The sequence below is a fragment of the Simochromis diagramma genome, unplaced genomic scaffold (assembly GCF_900408965.1).
Source record: "Simochromis diagramma unplaced genomic scaffold, fSimDia1.1 OVJJ01000816.1, whole genome shotgun sequence".
NCBI classification, from domain to species: domain Eukaryota; kingdom Metazoa; phylum Chordata; class Actinopteri; order Cichliformes; family Cichlidae; genus Simochromis; species Simochromis diagramma.
Genome location: NW_024386908.1, coordinates 13,038,961 through 13,064,224, shown reverse-complemented (window position 1 = coordinate 13,064,224; position 25,264 = coordinate 13,038,961). Strand labels below are relative to the sequence as shown.

At 40.4% G+C, this 25,264-nt stretch overlaps 1 protein-coding gene across 8 annotated transcripts in view; it reads left to right on the top strand.

Annotated features, from left to right (window-relative positions):
- Window positions 1-25,264, top strand: part of magi2a (membrane associated guanylate kinase, WW and PDZ domain containing 2a) — a 253,880-nt gene that overhangs the window by 180,979 nt on the left and 47,637 nt on the right. For all 8 annotated transcript variants that reach the window (XM_040035519.1, XM_040035518.1, XM_040035516.1 and 5 more), the window contains exons 7-9: window positions 18,388-18,445; window positions 19,499-19,620; window positions 22,503-22,685. In XM_040035519.1, the coding sequence (XP_039891453.1) occupies window positions 18,388-18,445; window positions 19,499-19,620; window positions 22,503-22,685 (363 nt within the window). The remainder of the gene's footprint in view (window positions 1-18,387; window positions 18,446-19,498; window positions 19,621-22,502; window positions 22,686-25,264) is intronic.

Genomic DNA, 25,264 nt, shown 5'->3' with positions numbered 1-25,264 from the left:
ATGCAACAGCCAAATTTAAATTAGTTACAGTTTTTGTTTTTTATAGCTGTAGTCATTGAATTTTGTGACTGCTCAATTCTCAAGTGGAAAACACAGGAGAATTGTCGAGCTCAGTAATAAGTTATAGCTGAATGCTGCACCTCAGTGGGTCAAAATGGGCAAATTTCCTTATAGTTTGGAATATTGAATTTCCTGAAAGAGATTTCTGATTTTGTTACGGTGTTAACTGCAAGCGCACGTTGTTATGTGGGTTAAACCTCGACTTAAAGAATCTTATTTAATTCTGGGATCTTTTTAGCCATCTCACTGCATCAACATCTCAGCCTCACACAGCTTTTGGTTCATTTGACGTTGTGTTCGGGGATTTGTTAATTCCATAATTAAGCTGTTGACCTCTGTATTTATTTAGCTTTCAGATATATTTCTTTTGACGATCCAAGACTTAAAGATCCGCCAGGGAAGATAATACGGCGGTGTGCACTTTGCTCTGCTTTGTAGGCTTTAGTAACTCAAAGTGTGTTTCTGTGTCAGCAGCCATACGAGATGTATGTAGTTCAGCCAAACTTCCACAGCCTGGTGACACCAGCCACCCCTGAGAGCTGAGCTCAGTTAGGAGAGAAAAGCTGCCTCTGTAAATTTGGTATTGATTGGGGGAAAGGTGTGGGCGTGTGCGTGTCCATGTTTGAACCCGAGCCATGCTCTGATAAGCACTAACAGGATCGCGGGGTGGAGTCTCTGAGGTGTGACGAGACAACAGGGAGAGAGAAGGAGGAAGAGGAGTACAGTATTAAGTCAGACTTTGAGTGTAGAGGAGAGGAGTGAAAGTGAAGAGCACACATGGAAGAAGTGCTTATACACTGGACTTAAACCGCAATACTTAAGGTTCTTTATTACAAATTTGATAGGAGAATTGTACTGTCACCAGAGTATACTTAAGGAGGAAAGCTTTGCTTTGTTGCAAATTATTTTCGTATCTGGTGGTATCATTTCTCTAAGTCAACTGTTATCTAGCAGTTGTGATTAAACAAAAGGCTAACAAGGCAAGAAATAAGGAGCCAGATGATCGAGCTTGTTATCTCCTAATCCTGTGAGATAATCACCAACCTTAGTCAGAGGGACTTGTGTACTTGGAAAAGTGTGAATATGAAATTTTTTTTTAAATAAATGTATATAAAATAAAGTGATTAAGTGATCGACAAAGCCACTGTGACCATGCCTATGTTACACGGCTCTGAGGTAGGTTTCATTCTGTGGAGGGAGAATTTTCTTTGCTCACAGACGTCTTACGTCAACACAAGACTAAGGAATACGAAAGCTGCCTGCATAGGTCATACATACTGAAATACACAATTCACAATTTGCTTTAAGTACTACTGACGTGTTTAATCTTAGTATAATGCATGATATTTTAAGTGTTTTGGACGTAAAGCCTTTCATCTTAAAAGCAGCTGGTAACTGCAGCTGTCAGACAGATGTTATGCTGTTAAAATCTACAGTTTCCCTCCTAAAATGAGGTGAAATAGAGATTTAAAAAACCCCAACTGACTGTTTAGAACCTCAGCGCTGTACCTAACAGCCATATGTGAGTAAATGTTTTCACCTCTGGTGAAGACAACTTGTTCCCTCTCATGTTTAAAGTCAGTTGCAACGCATACAACCAGATTCTGTCAAAATATGCGCAGAAATGTGTGCTCGGATTAGGGTGCTCATTCCTGCATGTTCAAAGGAGCGTCAGCTTCAGTGAAGACAGAGCAGCTGACATCACAGGCGCCTTGTAGTTACATAACTCGCTCTATATTTCTCCCTCACTCTTTCTGCCTATATTTTTTTCTCACCTCCACTCTCTACCTCTATATCCTCTATATCATCCTCTCTCCCTCGTGTCCTCGTGCCTCTTCTTTTTTGTTTTGGTTTAAAAAAAAAAAACTAGGACAGGCTTTTTACAGAACCTCCCTCTTTGCTTTTATTCCCACTCTCTCACTTAAAATTGCCTGGTTGTGTTTTTTTTTTTCCATCCTGCCAAATATTTGTTGGCCTGGAAAAAAATAAACTGAATGGGCCATACTCTTGTCTCACCTCTTTACTTATTCAGCTGGTTTTCTCCCTTTTATTTGCCTTCACAGGTAAAGAGAAAGAGAATTCCCCCGATAAGTAAACTAAAAGCAGTTTGTTCTCACTGTTTCTTCATGTTTAATTAGCTGTCAGTTCGTCCTATCTGGAGAAGATATGCTATATATCAGGGGAAGTTATACTACATACAGTATAACGTAGTGTATGAATAGACGCATAAATTGCAGGGAGGGATTATTACTCTGATCGTGCTTAATCGTATTACAGCGCCTCTTGTCTTTTGCCTCTGTGAATCCCAAAAGACGGGGCTCGTGCATACAGAGGGCAGCAAACGCAGACAAGTAATTACATTCTGGTCATGTGAGGAGCTTCACGGCCAAACACACAAAGTTATTATCGTGTCTCACAGGCTAGCTTTGGGCTCACACTTCCTTCTTGTGCTCTCTCCAGGGGAACTAGCAGGACCAGCATTTTACTAGCTTTTCTTTGCTTTTCTCACATCTGCAGTTAAAAAAAAAAAAAAAAAGAAAAAAAAAAAAACGGCATCCAGTGCATGTATTTGTGTGTCCCTCCGATACGTCATCACTTCTGTCCAGATGGGACAGCGCTACTCCAGCCTGGGAAATGCCATCTCTCCTTTCGCTGTGATGTCAATTTAGCCAGCTCAGCGGGACTTTGTAGATAGATTTTGTGATTTTTGTGGGGTGCAGGGTGTTGTTTGTGAATGTGAAGACACACTCACCCTGCAGTGAGTGTGTGTGCACTTCTACAGGTGAGTTATTATAGATGGCGAAACGCAGCGCCCTCCTTCACCTTGAGCCTTTCTGCAGCAGTCGGGAGCGGAGTCGGAGGGGTTGGGGATGGCAGGCGTAGATGTCGACAGCATGATTGATGGGTGTATTTTGAGAACATCCCCAGCAGAGCATGCCTGAGGCCTGGAGATTGGATGCAAGGAAGACTGTGTGGCAGGTGTTTGTGTGACATGCAGCTTCTGAATTAAATGTCATTGTGTGAATACCAGCACTGCACTTTTTTTAAATTAGCATAAATAAACCTAGCTGATATATACAATACTGCATTAAGGTAATTTATGTTGATTTATGATGATTTTAAGGATACCTTTAAGCATTATTATTTATTTTCTTTTGAAAAAATGAGACAAAAAGCAAAATGAACCTAAGACTGTGCCACAGAGCTTCCCTGGTGCCCAAAGTTATTAAAGGATACTAACAATCAAAAGGTCACACCGTTATATCCCTCCACACGGGTATTGAAGTTCAGGAAGTAGCAGAATATGACCCACATAATTCTGCTGCCCAGAATAGTCAGTAGTGCATTAAATGTGTACTACTCCACAGCAACGATCCAATGCATTATTTACTTTTGTTTGAGTAATGTTTGCTGCAAACTACACTGCCCGGCTATGATAGGAAAATACTGAGCCTTTTTTAAAAGTGGAGCTATATTTGTGTGCATTCTATAAAAGATTTACTTCTTCAAAAGGAACTGTTGGGTTTGGGTCTGAGAGCCAAAAAGAGGGTAAAGAGCTGAGAGAAAGATTAATTTATAGACTTTTTAAACTCCATTTTCCTTTTTAATTCAAATATTCAGAGCCGATTTTAATACTTGAGATCGAGGTGGATGGCTTTGCAAAGTGTGAAAACTACAGGGAAGACCGGCATTGTTTTTGGACTTTCCACTATGATTTATGGCGGAAAGCACTGTGCTGCAAAGTTATTAATGGTTTTTTTCATTACCCGTGGCCTACCATACCACGCCAATGGGTTTCTTTGATTTACAAAAGTAGCATTTCTTTGTAATGACAGTAGACTCACAGTTGCGCTTATTTTAACACATCTTTGGCTGTTCATCATCTGGATCGGAAATGGATGGTTCATTAAAGTTTAAAGCTTTCCGAGTGCACTTGCACTTTATTGTGTTAAAAGAAGGATATAATTTGTATGGGTTATTATGCAGTGGTGGCACACTTTCTGTGGTCTATGAGGCAAAATAAGAGTGACACCCGTGATTTAGATGTCAAGTAAGCTCACTTTAAAGTGCTTTGTCTGTGGCTTTTAAAAAAAGAACAGTACATAATTCTGCTGATTCAGGTCTGTGTTTGTTATGTTCTTCTGTACTTAGATATCAGTGTCACAGTACTGAATCCTATCTGTTGTTTCATCTTCTGAATTCTCAGAAAATGTTTGAATACAATAATATGTCACTGATTAGGTCACTTGATTAGGAACCAGTCAGATGCTTATCTGGGCAAATATCCATACAGCCAATCACACAGCAGCAACTTGTTGCATTTAGTCATGAAGAAATGGTCAAGACCTGCTGAAGGTCAGACCAGCCATCAGAATGAGTAAGAATAGTTGGTCTGAGTATTTCAGAAACTGCTCATCTGCTGAGGCATTCTCAGATATTCTTAGATATCTCTAAGTCTGACAAAGAGAAAATATCCAGTGCAGCAGTTCTCTGGGTGAAAATGCCTTGTTGTGTGCCAGAGATCAGAGGAGAATCCTTCAAGCTGATAGGAAGGCTACAGTAACTCAAATTATGTCTCATGACAATAAACGTATGTAGAAGTGTACAGCACATCCAGTCTTGAAGCAGATGGGCTACAGCAGCAGACAACCACACTGGATGGCACTCCTTTCAACTAAGAGCAGGAAACTGAGACTACAATTTGCACTTGCTCACCAGGGGGTCTTGATTTGTGCTGTAGCATTTGGTAGGTAGGAGGTTTTTTTTAGGAATTTTTTTATAATCAGCATAAAAACATGGATCCATCCTGCCTTATATCAATGATTCGGGCGTAATGATGTTCTGGATATTTCTTTTGGTACACTTTGAGCCCCTTAGTACCACCTGAGTATCATTTTAATGCCACAGCCTATCTGAGTATTGCTGACCAAGTGCATCCCTCTGTGACTGCCGTGTACCCATCGTCTGATGGCTGCATTCATGTCACAAAGCTCAGATCATCTCAACCTGGTTTCATAAACATGACAGTGTAACGGCTACAGTAGCAAGGTGCGCCTAATAAATGTCTGAGTGGATCATTTGACCTAAATGGAATTAAGCATTTTTATATCAGTTAGTTTATACAAACTTGTTTACAGAGGTATGTGTACTTGCATTTTAAAAAAAGAAAAAAGAAAATGGACATGATAAGGAGACACTTGAGGATTTTTAGTATTCAGTTTATTTTCTTCCAAAAAATTGAAACTCCTGAGTACACTTAAGCTGAATCCTATAATTTGCTGATATTTCAATTTTATGTTTTTATTCATCTATATGGACTCGCAGACTAAACATAGTCTACCCTAATACATTATTTTATGTTATTCACAGCATCCTGGAGGCTATAATGAAACACTATACTCTACATAATTACCTTGTTTAACACCTAACAAAAGGATTTCACAAATTTTTCTCTGACCCCAGCAGGATGAAAAAAGACTGCTTCGGAGGGTAACCCTACAAACAAAAAATAAAAAGGAGAAAGCGTGCGCTTGTCTGTTTGCAGCTGCATACAGCTGTAAGTGTTTTTCACAAAGAGTTTATCCAAATAAACCCGAACTTTGGAGACAACAGAGGAGGGGATAAGTGCCAGGTCACACTTCAGTACATCTCCTCCTGTCACTGGAATGCCCTGATAAGGTACAAGCTTGTGAATTCTGCTTTTTTCCCTCACTTTTATTCTACTGCTTAACTGTTGTCTGCTTGCTTTGAGTTAGAGACCAGTGAGACACCGAAGTAGAGCAAAGGAAAGGAGGGTTTCCACGCCACGCAGGTGCATTTAAAAGGAAAACAAGCTGTGGAAAAAATGGCAGCTCATTGAAATGGAGAAATATACAACAGAGGAAAACACTGCTGCCAGCAAGTGACACAATTAACTGATTTGCTGTCAAAGCCACGGCTGTTGCTTTGACTTTTCCTGTCACGGCGCAGATGTATTGGTTTATTAATCATCTTCTGAAAGACTAAGTAAACAATCTTTGCCCAGTAGGAAAAAAATATGTGTGGTTTATATCTGTTGGACCCGCATGTGACAAATACAGCAGTAAATCACGAGCACATCACTGTGTATCAAACTCTGTCACAGCCTGTGTGGTTTTAAATCACTGTAAGCAGATTCAGCCATATGATTAACTGACAGCTGTTAGAATGACTCAGCTTGTGCAGTTGTCCCCGGGGAGCCACAGCTTGTTGGCCATGTAGTCACAGAAACATATGCACATGCTGAACTACAAGTTTGCTGCACTGATAGTAAAGAGCCGCCAAAATTTAAACATTCCATGTAGTGTGTAGAATGTGTAGTTGCTGGACTTGAAGTTCATGACTGATAGCAAGAAGATTCATAAAATTTGTAATAGGAGCAGCAGATCGCTTACTTGTGTGGAGCAAAGCACAACTATCCACCAGTGTGACGCACCGACTAAAGAAAAAAGGAGGGGGCGATTTGTCAGTAGATCGGTCTTATGGTCTCAGCTGGAGCTAGGATGTCAACAGCCCCTCAGCCCAAGTGCATCATGTCAAGAGGAGTTAGCTAATGCTAACATGGTGCCAAGCAAGCTGAGGACACATTTAGAAACCAAGCATCCTTTCTGTCAGGAGCACAGGAAGCAGGAGCTTTTTCTGGACCGTGTCAGTGTGTCTGATGAGTTGATGCAGGTGATTTCTCTTGTAGTGGAGCTTATTGCAAAATTTAAGAAAAAGTCATGCAAAGTTAAAAAGCTGCAAATGGGGTATCTAAAATGATTTTGTCTTTTAGTATACTGATAAGAAGAACTGCCAACATGTTTGTTGCATTAAAATTTTAGCTTATCCTTTGGTGTTTCTTAAGCATTTAACATTTGAGAACCACAGATCTAACTTCCAAAGCACAGACACTGACGCATTTCAGTTAGATTTTTTTGTTAAAGAAATAAAGTCCTGTAGAACGCACAGTTATTTTCTTTCCCTATAAAACATTTGCATGACAGTTTTTGCTAAAATCATTTAAACTTACATTGTTTAAATACATTTTTGACTTATTGAACCTAGCATTAGCCCACAATTACAGTACATTGGGTTATAAAATCTGATCTCGACCGCATCATGGGATGACCCAGCTGATACCTTCCCGTACAGGCTGTGCCTCCGCAAGCCGCTTTGTAACCCACCTCCACCTTAGTCCTTTGCCCATGATTTTGTGTCCAAAGGAAAGTGTACCCCTCTGTTCAAGGACAGACAAAAAAAAGCCTTTTTATTACTTCACCTGAAGAAAACGTGCTTCCACATAATAACTAGGATTTCGATTTTTCTGCTTCTGTGTGCCCCTCTGACAGACAGCACGTCCCTGTCTTTGTTAATATTTTTCATATCTACTATCATCGATGCTTGTTGTTTTCCGTACTGGAGGGTCTGGTTTCTCCCCTTCCAAACAGAAGGGGAGAGCATGTCACCAAATGTAGATTACTGCAGATGGAATAACAATTTTCGCCTTTTTCAGTTTACCACCATACTAACAGTTTTTATCTTCCCTCTCTTTGTCGACTCATTGTTATATTCCTTGGTGTGATATTCCTACACCTCCTGATCAAGGAAGAATAAGTTAGCAACCCCCACTTTTTCAGCCTCCTTTTTTTTTAAATGCCTTCTGTTCTTCTGCTCTAGTGTGACAGAAAATGGTAAACTGCACTTGTCTTGCAGGTGAGGCTTTTTCTGCTACGTCTTGTTTGACCATCAACAAGCCCAGAAAGTCTCAGAAATCATCCGACGGGGCCGGTGAGCAGCTCTCAAAGCGCACAGGCCTCCTTTGATTGCGGTTTTGATTATGACAGACAGGATAGTCATTATCAGCACAAAACTGTAGAGTATTTTTTTAAGTGCTGATTGGAGAGGCAGCCGAGTTCATGAATTATAGGTTAGACTGACTGAGAAAATATTGAGACTGAGTTCATCATCACTTTCAGGTCTTCTGAAAATATTCAGTTTCAGTCACAACCAAGTAGGTTTAGCTCTTTGTTGTTTGGTGGTTCCTGAGAGAAATAATGATGGCGGCGTTATGAAGAAAAAGACTTGAAGAGAGCAGGAAGACCTTCGCTTAGATATATACATTTACATAGACACGGTTCATTACATACTAATGTTTGAGTGTTAAATGTTCCTGAATTTTCCATTCAGGCTTTTAGTACTGCAAATTTCTGCTGAGCTTCACAGTGGGCCGTGGATAATCTTAAAATAAATGGCTCAGTTTTTCTGCAAACACCACTATTTATCATTTTGAACAAAGTGGGTGTTGAATTCACAGGTAGTCCAGTATATTAATGTTCAACTGAGCAAGTGGGCAGCAAGTTCTGTCCCTGCGACAAAAACAAATAATGCTAATACCTTATTTCATCTGCCGAGACATGCTGGCTTTAAATGTGTGCACAATGTGGTTCTTCTTTCTGCAGTAGCTGATGTCTACAGTGGGATTTTTACCAGACAGGCAGAGTTTTTGCCAGGAAAGTTACAAGTCAAGTTGCAGTAGACAGATGCCAGGTAAAGGCTTAAAAAGGTTCAATAAGTTATCATATTTTTCTTTTTTTACACTTCTTTATAGGCTTTACAAGTTGCTTTTTGCTTTTATTGTGAAATAGTCACAGGAAATGCTTTTATCAACCAGGTTAGCCTCACTGTTAAAAATGCATTTTAAAAAAAAACAAGATGCTGATTATTTATTGAGGTTTTAAATATTGGAAGAGAATAGCTGTGCAAACAGCTGGCTGATGAGTACTTTGCTTTTACTCTGTAGCTCGGCAACCAAATTTCATGTGTCCTGCTAAGAGGCCAATTTATTGACTGACACCTTTATTAATGTGAGGTTGTTTGTTGAGCTCCACTGCAAACACAGTTGACAAAAAGCCTTGAACGTTGGCTTTAGTATTGAATGAAAGATACAATAAAAAGTGTTGAAAAAAGAAAGTATTTTTTTTACAGCTACAGTTAGGATGTGAAAATGTACAAGGCCTCTTTATCTTTAAAAAAAAAAGTTATTTTATTTTAAAATAAAGCAATATGCAGACCAGTGGTTTCTTTGTATCTATAAAATGCTTTAAGGAGAAAATTATTTCTATCCATCATCCTTCTACCGCTTATCCGGAGCTTGTCCGGGGGGGGGGGGGCACCAAGGCATTCCCAGGCCAGCCAAGAGATTTAATCTCTCCAGCATACCCTGGGTCTGCCCCGGGGCCTCCTCGTGTGAACCCATATATATATATATATATATATATATATATATATATATATATATATATATATATGGGTTCACTGTTATGTTTAAGAATAAACTTGGGCTTAATCAGATGCCTCCCTTATGTAAAAAGTGTCTTGGATAAAGTAGTTGTCTTATTGTGATGGATAAAAATAAAAGTATTAAAAGCTTTCACAGAGCTGCAGGGAATGTGCCTCTGAATACAGACCAGGTGGCAATTCAAAAAGAAGCTGAAATAATTAAGCCGGTATTGTAGTATTGAAACAGCTTCTTTGTCGTCCGTGGCCTTTCATACACTTTTCAGCTTAAATTTGAAGTTTAGAGAATTGATGCTGGGCTGCTACTTACAAAGAATGCAATCTGCAGTAGGTAAGTCTGAGCTTTTGCGACAACAACGGTCCATTTATTTCTTGTTAGATCTTTATATATTGTGTATTTCATTGAATTATAGCGCTGATTTTGTGTTCTCAAATGTGTTTTTCATACCTTCTATCAGTTAGTGGACTTTGTGCCAGTGTTGATCAGTAGAAACGTACATTAATCAGCTGAGAGAAGTTTCTCCCAGTAGGTTCAGTGATTGAGCCTGAGCCTGAGCCTGAGCCCTCGAGTGGGCTGCATTCAAAGGTGACATGATAGATGAAGCCCTGTGCAGTGCACTATCCGGTAAGACAGAACTTTAATTTTTGGTGACTACAAAAGGCTCAGGACACTGAAAATCATTCAGTTCACCTTGTTTGCTTTTCAAAAGGTGGAAAAATGAAAGAATGGGGGGGGGGGGGGGGGGGGGGGGTGAGAAACAAGGTCCTGGTGAATCCCTGCGGTGTTTGAGGGCTGTGTGGTTCGCCACCTTCTTCGTAAGACCAAATTGGAAAAAGTAGAATAAAAAATACACTTGTGAGCGTGAAACCTGACTTCAAAAAGTTTTGGCGAGACTGCATGTGGTAAGGTAATGTAAGATAAAAGGATACTTTTGGAAGGACAAAAGCGAGAGAAAGAGGAAAGAGAAAGAGAGATTATGGAGCATAATAGTGGCAGAAAATATGGGAAGATGCCAGGATACCTCCTGCTGGTAGTAAGAGGCCCTCCACCTGTGACTGCAGGATGAATGTGGTGGCATGACTAGCAGTCGTAAACATTTTTCCCCTCGCTTCAGGGCTTCATAATAAGAGCTCCTACCTGAAAATTCTACACTGGCTTGACATTTCCTTCCACTGATAAGAAGCATTGGTTTTATATTGCACACACACACACACACACACACACACACACACACACACACACACACACACACACACACACACACACATTCTCCCAACTTGTCCCTAGGAGTGAGTCCTTCATTGCAGGCTGCTGACAAAGAGGTTATAGACTACACTCAGCGGAGCTAGACAAAAGAAAGCGAGCAAAGAGACAATCCTCCTAAGTTCAGCATTTATCATCATGCTGCACAGTAACAAAAACAGCACTGCAGTGTGGGCGCATTTGTGTAAAGTATGTAAGGCACTGAGGCCATAATACCACATGAACACATTAAACAAAGACTATGTAAGTAATGCTGAATTATAGCCAGTAATCACAAGTAGCAGCTAGCAAAGACATTAAAACAGTAAAGAAAAGTGTTTAAGTCTGCAAACTGACTTCCACTGTTTCATAAGGTTTATTCGCTAAGAGAGGAGGTAAATAACTATCATTGGAAACGCATGAATCCGTTCCCTTGAATTGATTTGGGAGTAAAATGATTTTGCTGCAAGGAAGTCTTATCAGCAAGAAACATGAGTAATCAGGGAATCAGAGAGATATAAACATTTGTTATCAACAGTTAGTTTAGACAATCTACAACCCCAATTCCAAAAAAAAGTCGGGAAGTTGTGCAAAATCTAAAATAAAAACTGAACACATTGATTTGCAACTCTCAATATTTTATTCACAATAAAACACAGAAAACATGTCACATTTTTAAACTGAGAAAATGTAGAAGTTTAATAATAAATTTGGTTATTTTGAATGCCTCACTAGTTGGTTACTTGGCACTAAAAAGAAAAAGCTAAAGAAATCTTTTGCAGCTGATTACAATAATTGGCAACATGACTGGGTACAAAAGGAGGATCTTAGAGGCAGAGGTTCACCGATCAGCAAAAAGCTGTATCTACAAATTCAGAAAAATGTTCCTCAAGAGAAAATTGTGAAGAGTTTGAATATCTCATAATATACAGTACATAATTTCATCAAAAGACTCGAGATTCAAGACTCTAGAGAAATCTGTGTCCAAGGGCAAGACAGAAAATCAATGTTGGATGCCTGTTTTCATCTGTCCCTCAGTGGCACTGCATTATTCTGCATGATTTTATTGCTACATGGGCTCAGGACTACTTCCAGAAATCACTGTCTGTGAAGACAGTTAACCATGCCATTCACAAATGCAGGTTAAATCTCTGCCATGCAAAGAAGAAGCCATATGAGAGCATGATCCACCATCTTCTCTGAGCCAAAGCTCGTTTAGAGGGGATGGAGGCAAAGTGGAAAACTGCTCCATGGTCAGACAAATCAAAATTTAAAATTCTTTCTGGAAAACATGGACAGCACTAAAGAGGAAAAGGACCATTTAGCTCGTTATCTGCGCTCAGTTAAAAAGCCTCCGCCCCGACGTCTAGCAGCTTGCACATCTAGAAAGGCACCATCAGTGCTGAGTGGTACACTATAGTGCCAAAAGTATTCACTCAGCCGTCCAAATCATTGAATTCAGGTGAATCACTTCCACAGGTGTATAAAATCAAGCAGCTAGTCCTGCAGACTGCTTCTACAAACGTTTGTGAAAGAATGGGTCGCTCTCTGGAGTTCAGTGAATTCCAACAAGTCATGAAATTTCCTCACCGCTAAATATTCCACAGTAAACTTTTAGTGGTTTTTCTCAACAGCAGTAAACATCGGCATCAGATTCAAATAGTGCTAATTTTTTCTTAACCCTTTATTGCTAAGTGTTTCTCATTTTTTTATGTTATTGTGAGGTTTTTTGAGACCTTTACGTCATTCCTGGGATTTTTCTTTCCTGAAAAAAAGAATTCATGTAAATTAATAAATTAATGTAGCAAATGTAGCAAAAATATACAAATGTATATAAAATAATATTTCTTTTTTTTTAAAGTTTCTCAGAAGGTTCAATAAAAAAAATTACATTTTCAGGCAATTAGTTTGTAGTTCAGGCTTTACAGGGTTAAACTGTTTAAACATTTGATTTGTCACTTTCATAGTTTGGATAAAATATTATTTTAGGAGATATTTATTTTATATTTATATTTTCTGTGCTTTGTAGCTATCTCGTTTCCAGTGACTCCATTATTTTACTACTTGTGTATTTTTACCCTCAGACTTTAGTGCTATGTTGCTGTGTTGCCAGATTTTAGTGTTTGAGAACCGTTGTCAGAAATGACAGTCAAAAGAATAAAAATAAGAGCCAAGTTTTAATAAAATCAAACTATCCTTAACAGAGAATCAATTTGTCTTCTTCTCGTTATTGAAGCCAGGGACTGTTTTTGTTTCTGTAAATATTCTGTGGACGTTTTAATAGAAAAGCTTTTCATTAGAAGAGTGCTGGGATGCATGACTGAGTCCTTTGATCTCCTTTGTGTGTGTGCGTGTGTGTGTGTGTGTGTGTGTGTGTGTGTGTGTGTGTGTGTGTGCGTGTGTGTGTGCGCGCATATGGAAAATAACTGAAAGGGTTATACCTCTGAATATGAGTGTAAAGTAAGTAATATAATTTGTATGTACTTTGTATACAGGTGTGTAGAACTTAGCAAAGGTCTAGTTAAAAAAACAAAAACATTAACTCTAAGAAATGTTGCTGTTCACAGAAGGTATTCCCATGGGCTGTCAACCTGCTCACAGCACTGCTGTATCACTCACAACCCTGTGTGTGTGTGTGTGTGTGTGTGTGTGTGTGTGTGTGTGTGTGTGTGTGTGTGTGTGTGTGTGTGTGTGTGTGTGTGTGTGTGTGTGTGTGTGTAGGAAAAAATAGTGCATCTTATGAAACTTTAATCATTTGTTTGGAGGAGATGGGGGCATGTGTACAGAGGGGCATATGGCACGTGCACTCCTTAGCATTGGTGCAATAGTGCTGTCTGCTACAGAGGAGCAGTATGCACTCAATCGAGTCTGCTAACTAGGTCAAGGGGTGATATTTAACACACTGAACAGAGTGACCATAGATTGTATCATATCTTTGGTGAATCCCTGTTTATGTGTCTTTGTCACAAGCTGCAGTCGTGCCTACAACAAGCTGCAAAGTCCAGGAGAGCCTGAGGTGCTTTAGTTCTCCCTCTGGTTGCCTCCCTTTCTGATTAGGAAGCATTTTCTCTGCTGTTATCTCTGCTCTCATCCTGATTAACTTTGCATTGTCACTAATCAAAGCTGGTCTGAATCTAAGCCGAGCAGGACCGGAACACACTGTCCCCGAGCTCCACGCTAGATTCAGCTTAGATTCTATTTCAGTACGAGCCTCTAACAGTGAGTACCCAAGCTGGTTTTGAATGATTACAATATTATGCTAAAATTCTGCAGTCTACATGTGGGAATATGTTTTAAATGTTAATTGCTCATATCCTGGAAAGCAAAGGGGGGAACTCCTTCTAGGCATTTTTTAAGAGATGTGTTCTGCAAGTGAGCTGTGGGTGTAGAAAAGAGGAGACGGGGCAAAACTTTCAAAGTCCTGTCCGGTATGACTGATAACTGTCAGAGCTGGAAGGAAGATCTCCTTTGATCACTGCAGCGTGTTCTGCAGCACATCTCACGTATAGAAAGAGGCCAAGGTGCACTCACTCTGTTCAAAAGTTATACACCACTTTGTGTAAAAAAGTAAAGCTCTCAGTCTGACCAGGTAGTCAATGCCAGCTTTTACAACTGCTATTTTAGGCATTGCCAAAATCTTGTTTTGACATTTATGGATCATTTATCAATTCTAGAAGATTAATCACAAAGGGGATTTTCAGATTTTTCTTTCCTGTGAGGTTACATTTGTTGCTTTGAGTGATATTCCCAAACATGTATTGCATGGATTTCCTCTCGTTATAAAAAGTTATACACATTATACTTTTCATTTAGAAGTGTTAGATGAAGGTTTTCGTTTGTCAGCGCAACGAGGTCCTCCAAATCGTAGCGTTTCAATTTAATTTTGCTCGTTAACTCATAATGTTCTCATTTAATTAGGTTTTTCTATGGTAAATCCATCTAATGTTGTTCTGTGGAGGGTTTAGTGGGCATGACTCACATCTGTTGTTTTGGCCTCTGTGGCAGTTTGAGAGTTCAGGTGATTTGTTTGTTTTTTTTAGAAATGGAGATACATTTTAGGTTCAGTTGAAATTAGCTTCCTGCAAATATCATCCCAGAATACATATCATTAAATATATTTGCATATATTTTATGTGCTGTTAACTCATAGTCTGTGTTTTATGTATAGACTGTATATAAAATATGAACAACGCTACAGTGACTTACGCCACCTGGTTTGTGAACTTACATTTTGATGCTTTGACTTTATCTTAATGGTCTTGATGGAGCCATGTGCCACCCTGAGATGATGGAGTGCTTAATTATCAAGCAAGCCTGGCTATCCAGGTTCATCTGTAGACTGCGAAGTTTCATCACACAGACATACATATCTGCTAATTAGATTAAGTAACGGACTAATAAAATGCTGGAATCTCCTTCACTTAAACTGGGCTGTAAATTAACACATATTACCACAAAGCTCCAGTACACCATAATAATAACAGGAAGGGAAATACAGGAATATTATCTATGGAGACCAAAGGTATTTCATTATACCTGACTTAAACACGTTTCTGTCTTTTACACAGGCATACAGGCTCTGTTATAGGCACTGAGGCAGATATTTCTTGGGCCCTTGCCTGCTTTCATACTGGACGGGCCACAGGCTAACACATAGAAAAAAGCAACATTCACACTCAAATTCACACCTACGGGCGGTTTAAAATCGTCCATTAGCTTAACCCCATGCATATCTTTGGACTCTGAGGGGAAGCGGAAGTACCACCGGAGTAGTAGAGCAAAGTCCTGCTGACCTGGGGGGAACATGCAAACTCCATACAGAGAGACTGCTGCGAGGCAACAGTGCTAACCACCGCACCACTGTGCTGCCCTATCATACAGCAGCAATCAATAATATCAATAGCATCATCCCCACGTTTGATTAGCACCATGGACAGCAACTGCAGTTAGAGGTTGGGGAATGGACACATTTAGTCAAGCTTACCAGGCTACATTAACAGAAAGACAACTGTAATGTCTGCAAGCATGGAAGAAAACAGAGAAGCCCATTAACAACAGGTCCTCAGACTGACGAGCTAATCTGTTTATAGAATTCATGATTCAACAATCATTTCTAATGGAGCAGCTTCTACATATATCACACATATATATTACAGTATGAACGCAGCAAGTATGCCTGCCATGTAATCCAGAGATGCTCGTTGGATATTTATGTCAACCGGGCCTCCCCTACCTTCTGAGCCCTTGGGAAAGTTACACCTTTATGGCACATTTATCCTCCCTGCATTGGTCGCTTCGCACGCTGATGATGACATCGTCAAGCAGCCACAATCATTTAAGCTCGCCGTTATGGCGCTTTTGTCCATTTGTAATCTTCTCCAGACTGCTGCAGAAATCTTCCTCCATGAGTTCCGTCTCATCTGGGAATACTTGTGCTTCCATATGCACGTGTCATATAAATGTCAGTCACAGGGTTTGAATCAATTGTTGTGCCAGCCTCAAGTGGCCACTCATGGAACTGCAGTTTTTTATTAGTTCTGTGCTGGCTGCATTGCTTACACCAAGAGTTTGCTCTTTAATTAATATGTGATTTAGATGCTTATCACAAGTGTTGTATTGTTTGATATGACATTTACAATATCTGTGATGTACTGTTTATTATTGGGAACTTAAGCCAGTCCCTAACTCGTGACATTTGGAGGTGAAATGAGAGTAAAACTTCACTAACATGTTGAGATATAATACCCTGACAGTTTGTGCTCATTCTAGTTTAATTCTGTTAATTTATGGAAAATGTTCCCATATTTTTAAAGTATATTTACAGCGTGGTGAAGATGCAGGACATAAATATTTTACGGATTTAAATTCAGCCACTAGATCTAACAGTGTTTGGTGCAGTTTTACAACTTTTTTCTGAAAGAAGTTTGCATTTGATGCACATCAATGTGACAAGTTGCAACGGAAACATAGTTAGATTTTAATCTTGTGTCTTATTGCCATAAGTTTTTTTTTTATAAAAGATGAAATTTCCAAAATATACAGGGAGTGCAGAATTATTAGGCAAATGAGTATTTTGTCCACATCATCCTCTTCATGCATGTTGTCTTACTCCAAGCTGTACCAATTACCAATTAAGCATATTAGGTGATGTGCATCTCTGTAATGAGAAGGGGTGTGGTCTAATGACATCAACACCCTATATCAGGTGTGCATAATTATTAGGCAACGTCCTTTCCTTTGGCAAAATGGGTCAAAAGAAGGACTTGACAGGCTCAGAAAGGTCAAAAATAGTGAGATATCTTGCAGAGGGATGCAGCAGTCTCAAAATTGCAAAGCTTCTGAAGCGTGATCATCGAACAATCAAGCGTTTCATTCAAAATAGTCAACAGGGTCGCAAGAAGCGTGTGGAAAAACCAAGGAGCAAAATAACTGCCCATGAACTGAGAAAAGTCAAGCGTGCAGCTGCCAAGATGCCACTTGCCACCAGTTTGGCCATATTTCAGAGCTGCAACATCACTGGAGTGCCCAAAAGCACAAGGTGTGCAATACTCAGAGACATGGCCAAGGCAAGAAAGGCTGAAAGACGACCACCACTGAACAAGACACACAAGCTGAAACGTCAAGACTGGGCCAAGAAATATCTCAAGACTGATTCTTCTAAGGTTTTATGGACTGATGAAATGAGAGTGCGTCTTGATGGGCCAGATGGATGGGCCCGTGGCTGGATTGGTAAAGGGCAGAGAGCTCCAGTCCGACTCAGACGCCAGCAAGGTGGAGGTGGAGTACTGGTTTGGGCTGGTATCATCAAAGATGAGCTTGTGGGGCCTTTTCGGGTTGAGGATGGAGTCAAGCTCAACTCCCAGTCCTACTGCCAGTTTCTGGAAGACACCTTCTTCAAGCAGTGGTACAGGAAGAAGTCTGCATCCTTCAAGAAAAACATGATTTTCATGCAGGACAATGCTCCATCACACGCGTCCAAGTACTCCACAGCATGGCTGGCAAGAAAGGGTATAAAAGAAGAAAAACTAATGACATGGCCACCTTGTTCACCTGATCTGAGCCCCATTGAGAACCTGTGGTCCATCATCAAATGTGAGATTTACAAGGAGGGAAAACAGTACACGTCTCTGAACAGTGTCTGGGAGGCTGTGGTTGCTGCTGCACGCAATGTTGATGGTGAACAGATCAAAACACTGACAGAATCCATGGATGGCAGGCTTTTGAGTGTCCTTGCAAAGAAAGGTGGCTATATTGGTCGCTGATTTGTTTTTGAATGTCAGAAATGTATATTTGTGAATGTGGAGATGTTATATTGGTTTCACTGGTAAAAATAAATAATTGAAATGGGTATATATTTGTTTTTTGTTAAGTTGCCTAATAATTATGCACAGTAATAGTCACCTGCACACACAGATATCCCCCTAAAATAGCTAAAACTAAAAACAAACTAAAAACTACTTCCAAAAACATTCAGCTTTGATATTAATGAGTTTTTTGGGTTCATTGAGAACATGGTTGTTGTTCAATAATAAAATTATTCCTCAAAAATACAACTTGCCTAATAATTCTGCACTCCCTGTAGATGAGAAATAATCCTTCCAGTTATCATGCTAATGTACCATCAAATCACTGACGATTACCAAACAGTAAAATGGTACTCTAAACTTAATCTGCCACAGACATTTTTTCATGCAACATCAACATGCTGATGCAAGTTCACTGAATAAACAAGTCCTTCATTATCGCTTCTGTTCTTTTTTTTTTTGTTGTTGTTGTTTTTTTAACAGAGCTTCCGTACGGCTGGGAGAAAATCGATGACCCCATTTACGGCAGCTACTATGTCGAGTAAGTTCAGTACATCTTTAATACATAATGACTTGCTTTTGATTTTCAGCATCACCCGCTGGTGTCGCATTAATCATATTTATTAGGAGCAAACTGGCGATGTAGCCAGAAAAGAGTTACTCTTAATGTCTGCTTGCTGACGGCTCACTGTTTGTTTGCAAGTTTATGTGCTTATCTGTAGCCCTGATCGTGCATCTGAATGCTACAGAGGAACTGCTGCAGTGGCCTGTCCTCTGTATTGAACTGCACGTCCCCTCTCTGTTTCAGGGGTGCCTTTTTTTTCTTATTTTTTGTAGCTGGATGCTTTCCACTCTGGGGCACTGGGATGCTGCTCTATTTTTAGACTGGCAGGGGGAATTCATTTGGCTTGAGTTTGCTTTAAAAAACCTGCAGAGTGACACTTGAATACACTCTGCCTTATATACTGTGCATCCCTCTCGAGATGCTCTTTTTGTCTCCCTTTGTCATCATGTAAATATCATTAAAGAAGCTGCAAGACCTTGAAATTATATAACTATATAAAAATAAAGTTAAGCTGTTTTGTAATTAGGACTGTGATACTGGGGTGTTCATTAAAAGATAAGGAGAGGAGAGAATGTTGGTGTGTGTGTGTGTGTGTGTGTGTGTAGTCTTAAATATGGAGAGAAGTATCTAATGATGACTAATTATTTCACACTGGCAAATTACAGCATTTGTAGTCAGTGACTATCTCCCCCCTGTACATACTAAATTAAGATCAACGTAGGACATTAAAGGAAATCGCTGTTCCATGTGCAGGGTTACTCCCAGTCACTGATTCACATAATTCTGGTTACAAGACGAGTTGAATTACGGAAGAAATCAATCGTTTGTTCTTTTTTACTCAGCAGAACTGTTCTGCGGCTGTTACATAATCTGGGAACTGGCCATTCAATTAATCATCATAGTTATGGCTGCTGTAGTGCTACGTTTGTTAGATCTGATCTTTTCCAAGAAGGGGCTGAGATAGGTGTGCTGGTGTAGTGTGAGATCTAAAATCTCCTCTCTTTTTTTTTTCTGGTGTTATCATCTCAGTCATATAAATAGAAGGACCCAGTTTGAGAACCCAGTCCTGGAAGCTAAAAGGAGACTCCAGCAGCAGCAGCAGATGCAAAGCCAGGGCCTGTCCTCACTGCCCCTTCCCACCATCTACAGAGGTAAGAACGGCCTTTGGCTTTATGGGAAATTATTAGTAGGGTATATATATCCATTTATTAATTACTTGTGTATTAAGAGATTAATATTGCACTATAATTAAGGAACATTTATAAAGATATCTGTTAAAAAAACTCCATTCTGTGTTTATTATTGTGCTTCAGAAAGCCTCTCAGGAGCTTTAATTATAAAAGCAGATGCAGGAAAATTCTCTTAATACCTTCAATTACACATGCAAATGCTGGGAAGGTGCTTTAATGAATGTGATTCATTCTAATTGTCAAACTAATGATAAACAACATGAAATAAAATAAATTCAGTATTTGAGCCCTAATTCTCCTAGGTCCACTTGCATGTTAATTTTTGGAGTCCTTTACAGGTGTTGTTCAAAGCATCTTTAAAAACAAAGTTTTGGGGTTGAGTTTTTAAGTTGATTCTGTTAATGTAATCCCAGACTAAGTCCACCATGTTCAGATCAGGGCTCTGTGAAAGCCAGATCCCCTCTTAGAGCACCCCTTGGAGACTGGAGCAGACTTTTCAGGCAATATATAAAGCTAATATATAAACAGTAATTTATCTAATCAGAACAATCTTTGTGTAAATGTAAATATAACTGACAATGACAGGCTTAAAACACCTGTCAGTAAGTGAAAATTCATGTGTGCTGGACACATAAAATACATAAAACTCAGGGTCTGAGAAGGGGCGACTCCTTCTGGTTGCATAACCAGTCTAATTCAAAAAAGTCTATAAGGAATTGACCCTACTTTTAATTTAATTTATGAACTCGGTAAAGAATTTTTTTGATGAGTTTATAGTCTCGATGGATATATTTAAGTCTTGTTAAAAACAATGTGGAGTTTAATTTGTGAATTATCCTCCCAAATAGATAAATACAGATAATAATAAAGCAGATTATGTTTTAGTAAACACTGACCTTAAGACTGATCTTATGTATCACATCCTGTATCAGAAAACTAAGATGTTAATTTCCCAGATATGAATTTCTAGGCTTGAAAATGAAGCAGGGTGGCAACGTAACAAGGTGTTAAGCCCCTCATCCTTGAATATTATGTCCAACAGCGCTGCAATCACTAACACTTTCAAACGACATTAAATTATTTGAATAGATGTAGCAAACTATTTACGCACTGATGCAATTTTATATGGCCATGGCCTTAGAGATACACACAAGGTCATATAATCAGGAAAGCTGCATGTATGAGTAAAAAGCTGTTTGAAAGAAAAAGTACGAAAAAACATGCATGTTACCAAAAAATAAATACTATGTTAATTTTTTTCCCCAAAGGCTTTACTCATAAAGATTATTTTTATAGTGATTGACGGTAGGATATATCAGTCAGTTCACACCTATGCCTCATTAAAACAGTGGGTGGAATGCATTTTGATCAGACTAATAATACTTATTGGCCATATAAACAGACGTCTTCCAAAGAGAACATGTGGGTTTCAGGGTGATTCACTGTTTTGTTTAATGACTGGTTACCTGATTCTGCTCTCTATCAGTTTGTTACAGTAGGATGTGTACTGCTAGAAAAAACTGTCTGGATCCGAGAAGTGGAGGTTTGTTTCTGTAGTAATGTTGTTAGTCGCGACTCTGAGTGAAGAGCCTGTTTCTTTTGTTCAGTCCAGTGAGGCTCTTTTTCCTCCTCTCTACCCACTTCTGCCTCCTCCTTCCTTCTCCTCCTTCTTTTCCCTTCAAACTTTGACACCAGTGGAGGATGCCAGCCCCTGTGCCACCCTCCCCAGATCCCCCCACGTCCAGGTCGGCCCGGTGCCCGAGCGCTGCCATAGCCTCAGCGACCTCTCCCGCTCGCCAGCTCTGGGCTGCAGGACTGCTTCGTATACCAAATCCTCCTCCGCCGATGTCTCCCCGCTCCGGCGTGTTCTGACTCGGCGGATGAATATGTGCCCCAATCACAGGCAGAAACAGCAGCCCCTTCACACATCCGCCTGCGCTGTAGTGCTAGAGCAGCCAGTCTGTAGCCCCTACTCCCTGTGGCACTTTGTCAGTAAGTAGGCCAAGAAAGATGCACAGGAGGCTGACTCTTCGCTTGTTTGACGCACTGTAAGCATGGTAACTGGCAGGCAAGCTTGTTCCCTTGAGGTAGTTTTTGTGCAGTGACCATGCCCTGTCACCTGCCCTATCACCTGGGAAGAGCAGGTACAGAGGGGCATCGCTTAGTCTGGACCAGTGACTGCTTACAAAGGATGCAAAGTTGCACGCTAGCCATGTCTCTTTTCCGAGTCAAAAAGATGAGGGACTTGGTTAAGTGTGACTAAGCTTGTTGGCAGAGATCCTCTCATTCCGACTCCAGGCGCTCCTCCATCAGAAAATTTCCCAGCTCTTCCTCCTTCAGAAATCTCCCAGTTCTTCCCTAACCTCCCTGAGCATCTTCTCCTGGAACTGATCCCTGATTGGCAGCATGGCATTTGCTGAATTTTGCTGCTTTCTTTGCAAATTTGGGATGGAACTGAAGAAACTGCACCACTGTGGCTGTCTGCACCTCTTCTGCCCACTGTGTCCCAGCATGGGAGGCGAGGACAGAATGTCAGTTTAGTGTATTTTAGGTGTGCCAAGAGGGACTTGGATTGCATTGGTGCCCTGCACGGGAGGCAAAACGTTTGACCCACACCTGCATCTTTCAACACCGCCTTTGTCCGAGTGTGCTGTTTTGCTACTGTGGTCATACCCTTCCAGTTTTCCTGTGGCTACACCCGTATCTTATTGAATAAGCTTTGCCCTTGCCCCCCACCCTGTGAGCGCAGCCCCTGCACCAGCTTTTAGGGCCTTTTAGCGATTGCAATAAAACTTATAGGGAAAGACATTTTATTTAATTTGCTTGTTTTTATCCTTTTGTAGAGAAGCCGCTGTTCACGCGGGACCCCACCCAGCTGAAAGGCAGTTTCTTGTCCACATCACTCCAAAAGAGCAACATGGGTTTTGGCTTCACTATCATTGGAGGGGATGAGCCCGATGAATTCCTCCAGGTCAAAAGCGTTATCCCCGATGGGCCCGCCGCAGCAGATGCAAAGATGGCTACAGGTAAGCTTCAGGCGTGACTGACACACAAACTGAGAGAGAGACTATTTTCACTGAATCACTTTTCTTTACCTGTAGCTAACCAGGAGCTCTCTTGAGGCAGTGTTAAGTACGTAATCCATAGCCGTATTCACACACAGACACTAAACGATGATCTCTGCTCAATAAACTAGAAGCTGAAGGTCACGTAGATAAGTTATCCTTGCAAATTTAAAATAATGGCATTTCTCATGGCTGGCATGCATTTGCACACGATCGAGCTCACAGATTGTTGCAGAGAAGAGCAATTATATGTGGCCTTTCTGCTTGCAGTATCTATTCTATATATCAGCATGCAGTGAAAGAAATGAGGTCAGTCTTTCTTTCAGAGTGCAGCCTAAACAAAGTCAAATAAAAGCTCATTAAAGCAGCACACAGTATAGTATCTATTTCACAGCAGTGCTTACCTGAGCTCCCCTTGAGTTTTTTTGTTGTATAGAACTTTGTGCTTGTAATGATATTTCAAAGGGAACGCAGCTAATTGCATGCCAGCTTCAAAAACCTGACATTATGAATGATACAGAATTATACTGCCAGTAAAAGGAGCTCTACCACAGTCAGCTGCAGTTTTTGCTTCTTGCATGTCAGTGCCATCCTTTCATATTCTTCCACTTATTTGATTCAGGGTCACAAGACACGCTGAAGCCCATCCCAGCTGTCACAGGGCGAGAGGCAGGGTATGCCACAGATAGGTCACCAGGCTATTGCAGGGCTAGCAGAGAGGGACATACAACCATTCAAACTCACATTCACACCTGATGCTTTATATCCATTTACACTGTTTTGGTTTGAGTTTTATAGATAGAGATATGTATGCATGTCATTAAATATAATATTATGACCCGGTTACTTGGGCAGCGCAGTGGTTAGCCTTGCTCCCCCTGAGTTAGACTTCACCATCTGGCCGAGGCTTTCTGTGTGGAGTTTGCATGTTCTGCCCATGTTTGCGTGAGTTCTCTCCAGGTACTCTGGCTTCCTCCCAAAGAGATGCCGTTAGTGGGGTTTGGCTAATTTGTGATTATAAATTTCCCTTAGCTGTGAATGTGAGTGCAAATGGTTACTATCTGGTGGACACCACTACTCGCCCTGTGGTAGCTGGGATAGGCTAGAGCCCCACTCACAAGGACCGTGATAAGGACAAGTGGAAGAGAAGGGATGGACCCAGTTACTCAACAAAAAAAACAAAAAAAACCCACAAACGTGCGTACCTTTTAAGAAAGGGCAGTTTTACTTCTAGAACTAATCAAATGCAAAAATAAAACAACCTGCTCCTCCCGTTCAGCACATGAAAATCCACATCCTCAAAAAAGTGTTCACCTGAAGACAGAGGACAAGTGGAGCAATGGCAGTGTTCAAGTTCACACAAGCCCTCTCCTTTAAGTTACAAAATAAATAAATAGAAAACTGCATGGTTCACAACAAACCACTAATCCAGTTGACTTTCCATTAGATCCACATCCCCTACAGACTTCCAAATAGGGTCCCCAAATCTTTTCAGACATCCTTTGTTTGTCCTTCAGTGTTTATGTTATTCATTCAAGTCTAAAGCTATTGTATTTTAAAAAGAAACTGAGGTTTAATAATTGTGTTGTAATTCTGTTTTCTGGATCCAAGCCAAGTGTTGTGGGGGGGGTTGTATTTTGTATTATTTACTTTTTTCCAGAATAACTTGGGTACTTTTACTCGAAACCATCCAAGTACGTCTTCTTCCACTTCTTCACGCAGAAATATGTGGAGCTTCCTCTTCAAGAGTAAATGGCACTGGGTCCACACTCAAACACACTTACAAGTATTACCTATTTGCATATATTCTTGGCTGGTGCAGCTTGCCAGGCTTGCATTGTCTTAGCTCTCTGTGTGGACATATGCACATGCCCATGCACCAACTGCAGTTTTGTTCTTTCATTAATCATGAAAGGGACTTTATAAGCCCCACAACGTTGGGCTGTGGCCACAGGGGGGTCGCACTGCAGCACACTTACACACACGCACACACACACAGAGGCAAACCATCTGTACTGAAAGGTCAAGGGACTAGAAGTAGCCAGCTTGTCATGCTCTCAGTATGCAGTGATGTGTCTGTCTCTATACTCTGCAGCAAATGCAGAGCTTATAGTGGTCATTTATCACACATAAAGCAAGCTGGTCAAGGTGTTTCCTCTGTAGTAATGCTCCTCTCCAAAACACCAATGTTTTAACAGATTTCTGCTGAACACTAGCTCATAATTGTTCTGTTTTCTTTCTTTCTTTCTTTCTTTCTTTCTTTCTTTCTTTCTTTTTTTTACAAATGTGTTGGTGCAGCAGCCCAGAATAGATCCCTTGGTGACTAATAAAGCTTGTCCTGATAGTTCTGCATATAAAGCATTTGGGTTTTGTGTCTTCTCGTCCAATCCTCCTGCTTTGTTTTACAATTCCCATTTCTTTTTTATGTATTCTTTCCCCCAAAATAACTAAAATATCCTTCCCACTTCTCTACTACTGTATCACACATCTTTTCTTCACCACTTCCTCTCGTCAGCTCATATCCTTCTGTACTCCCCCAC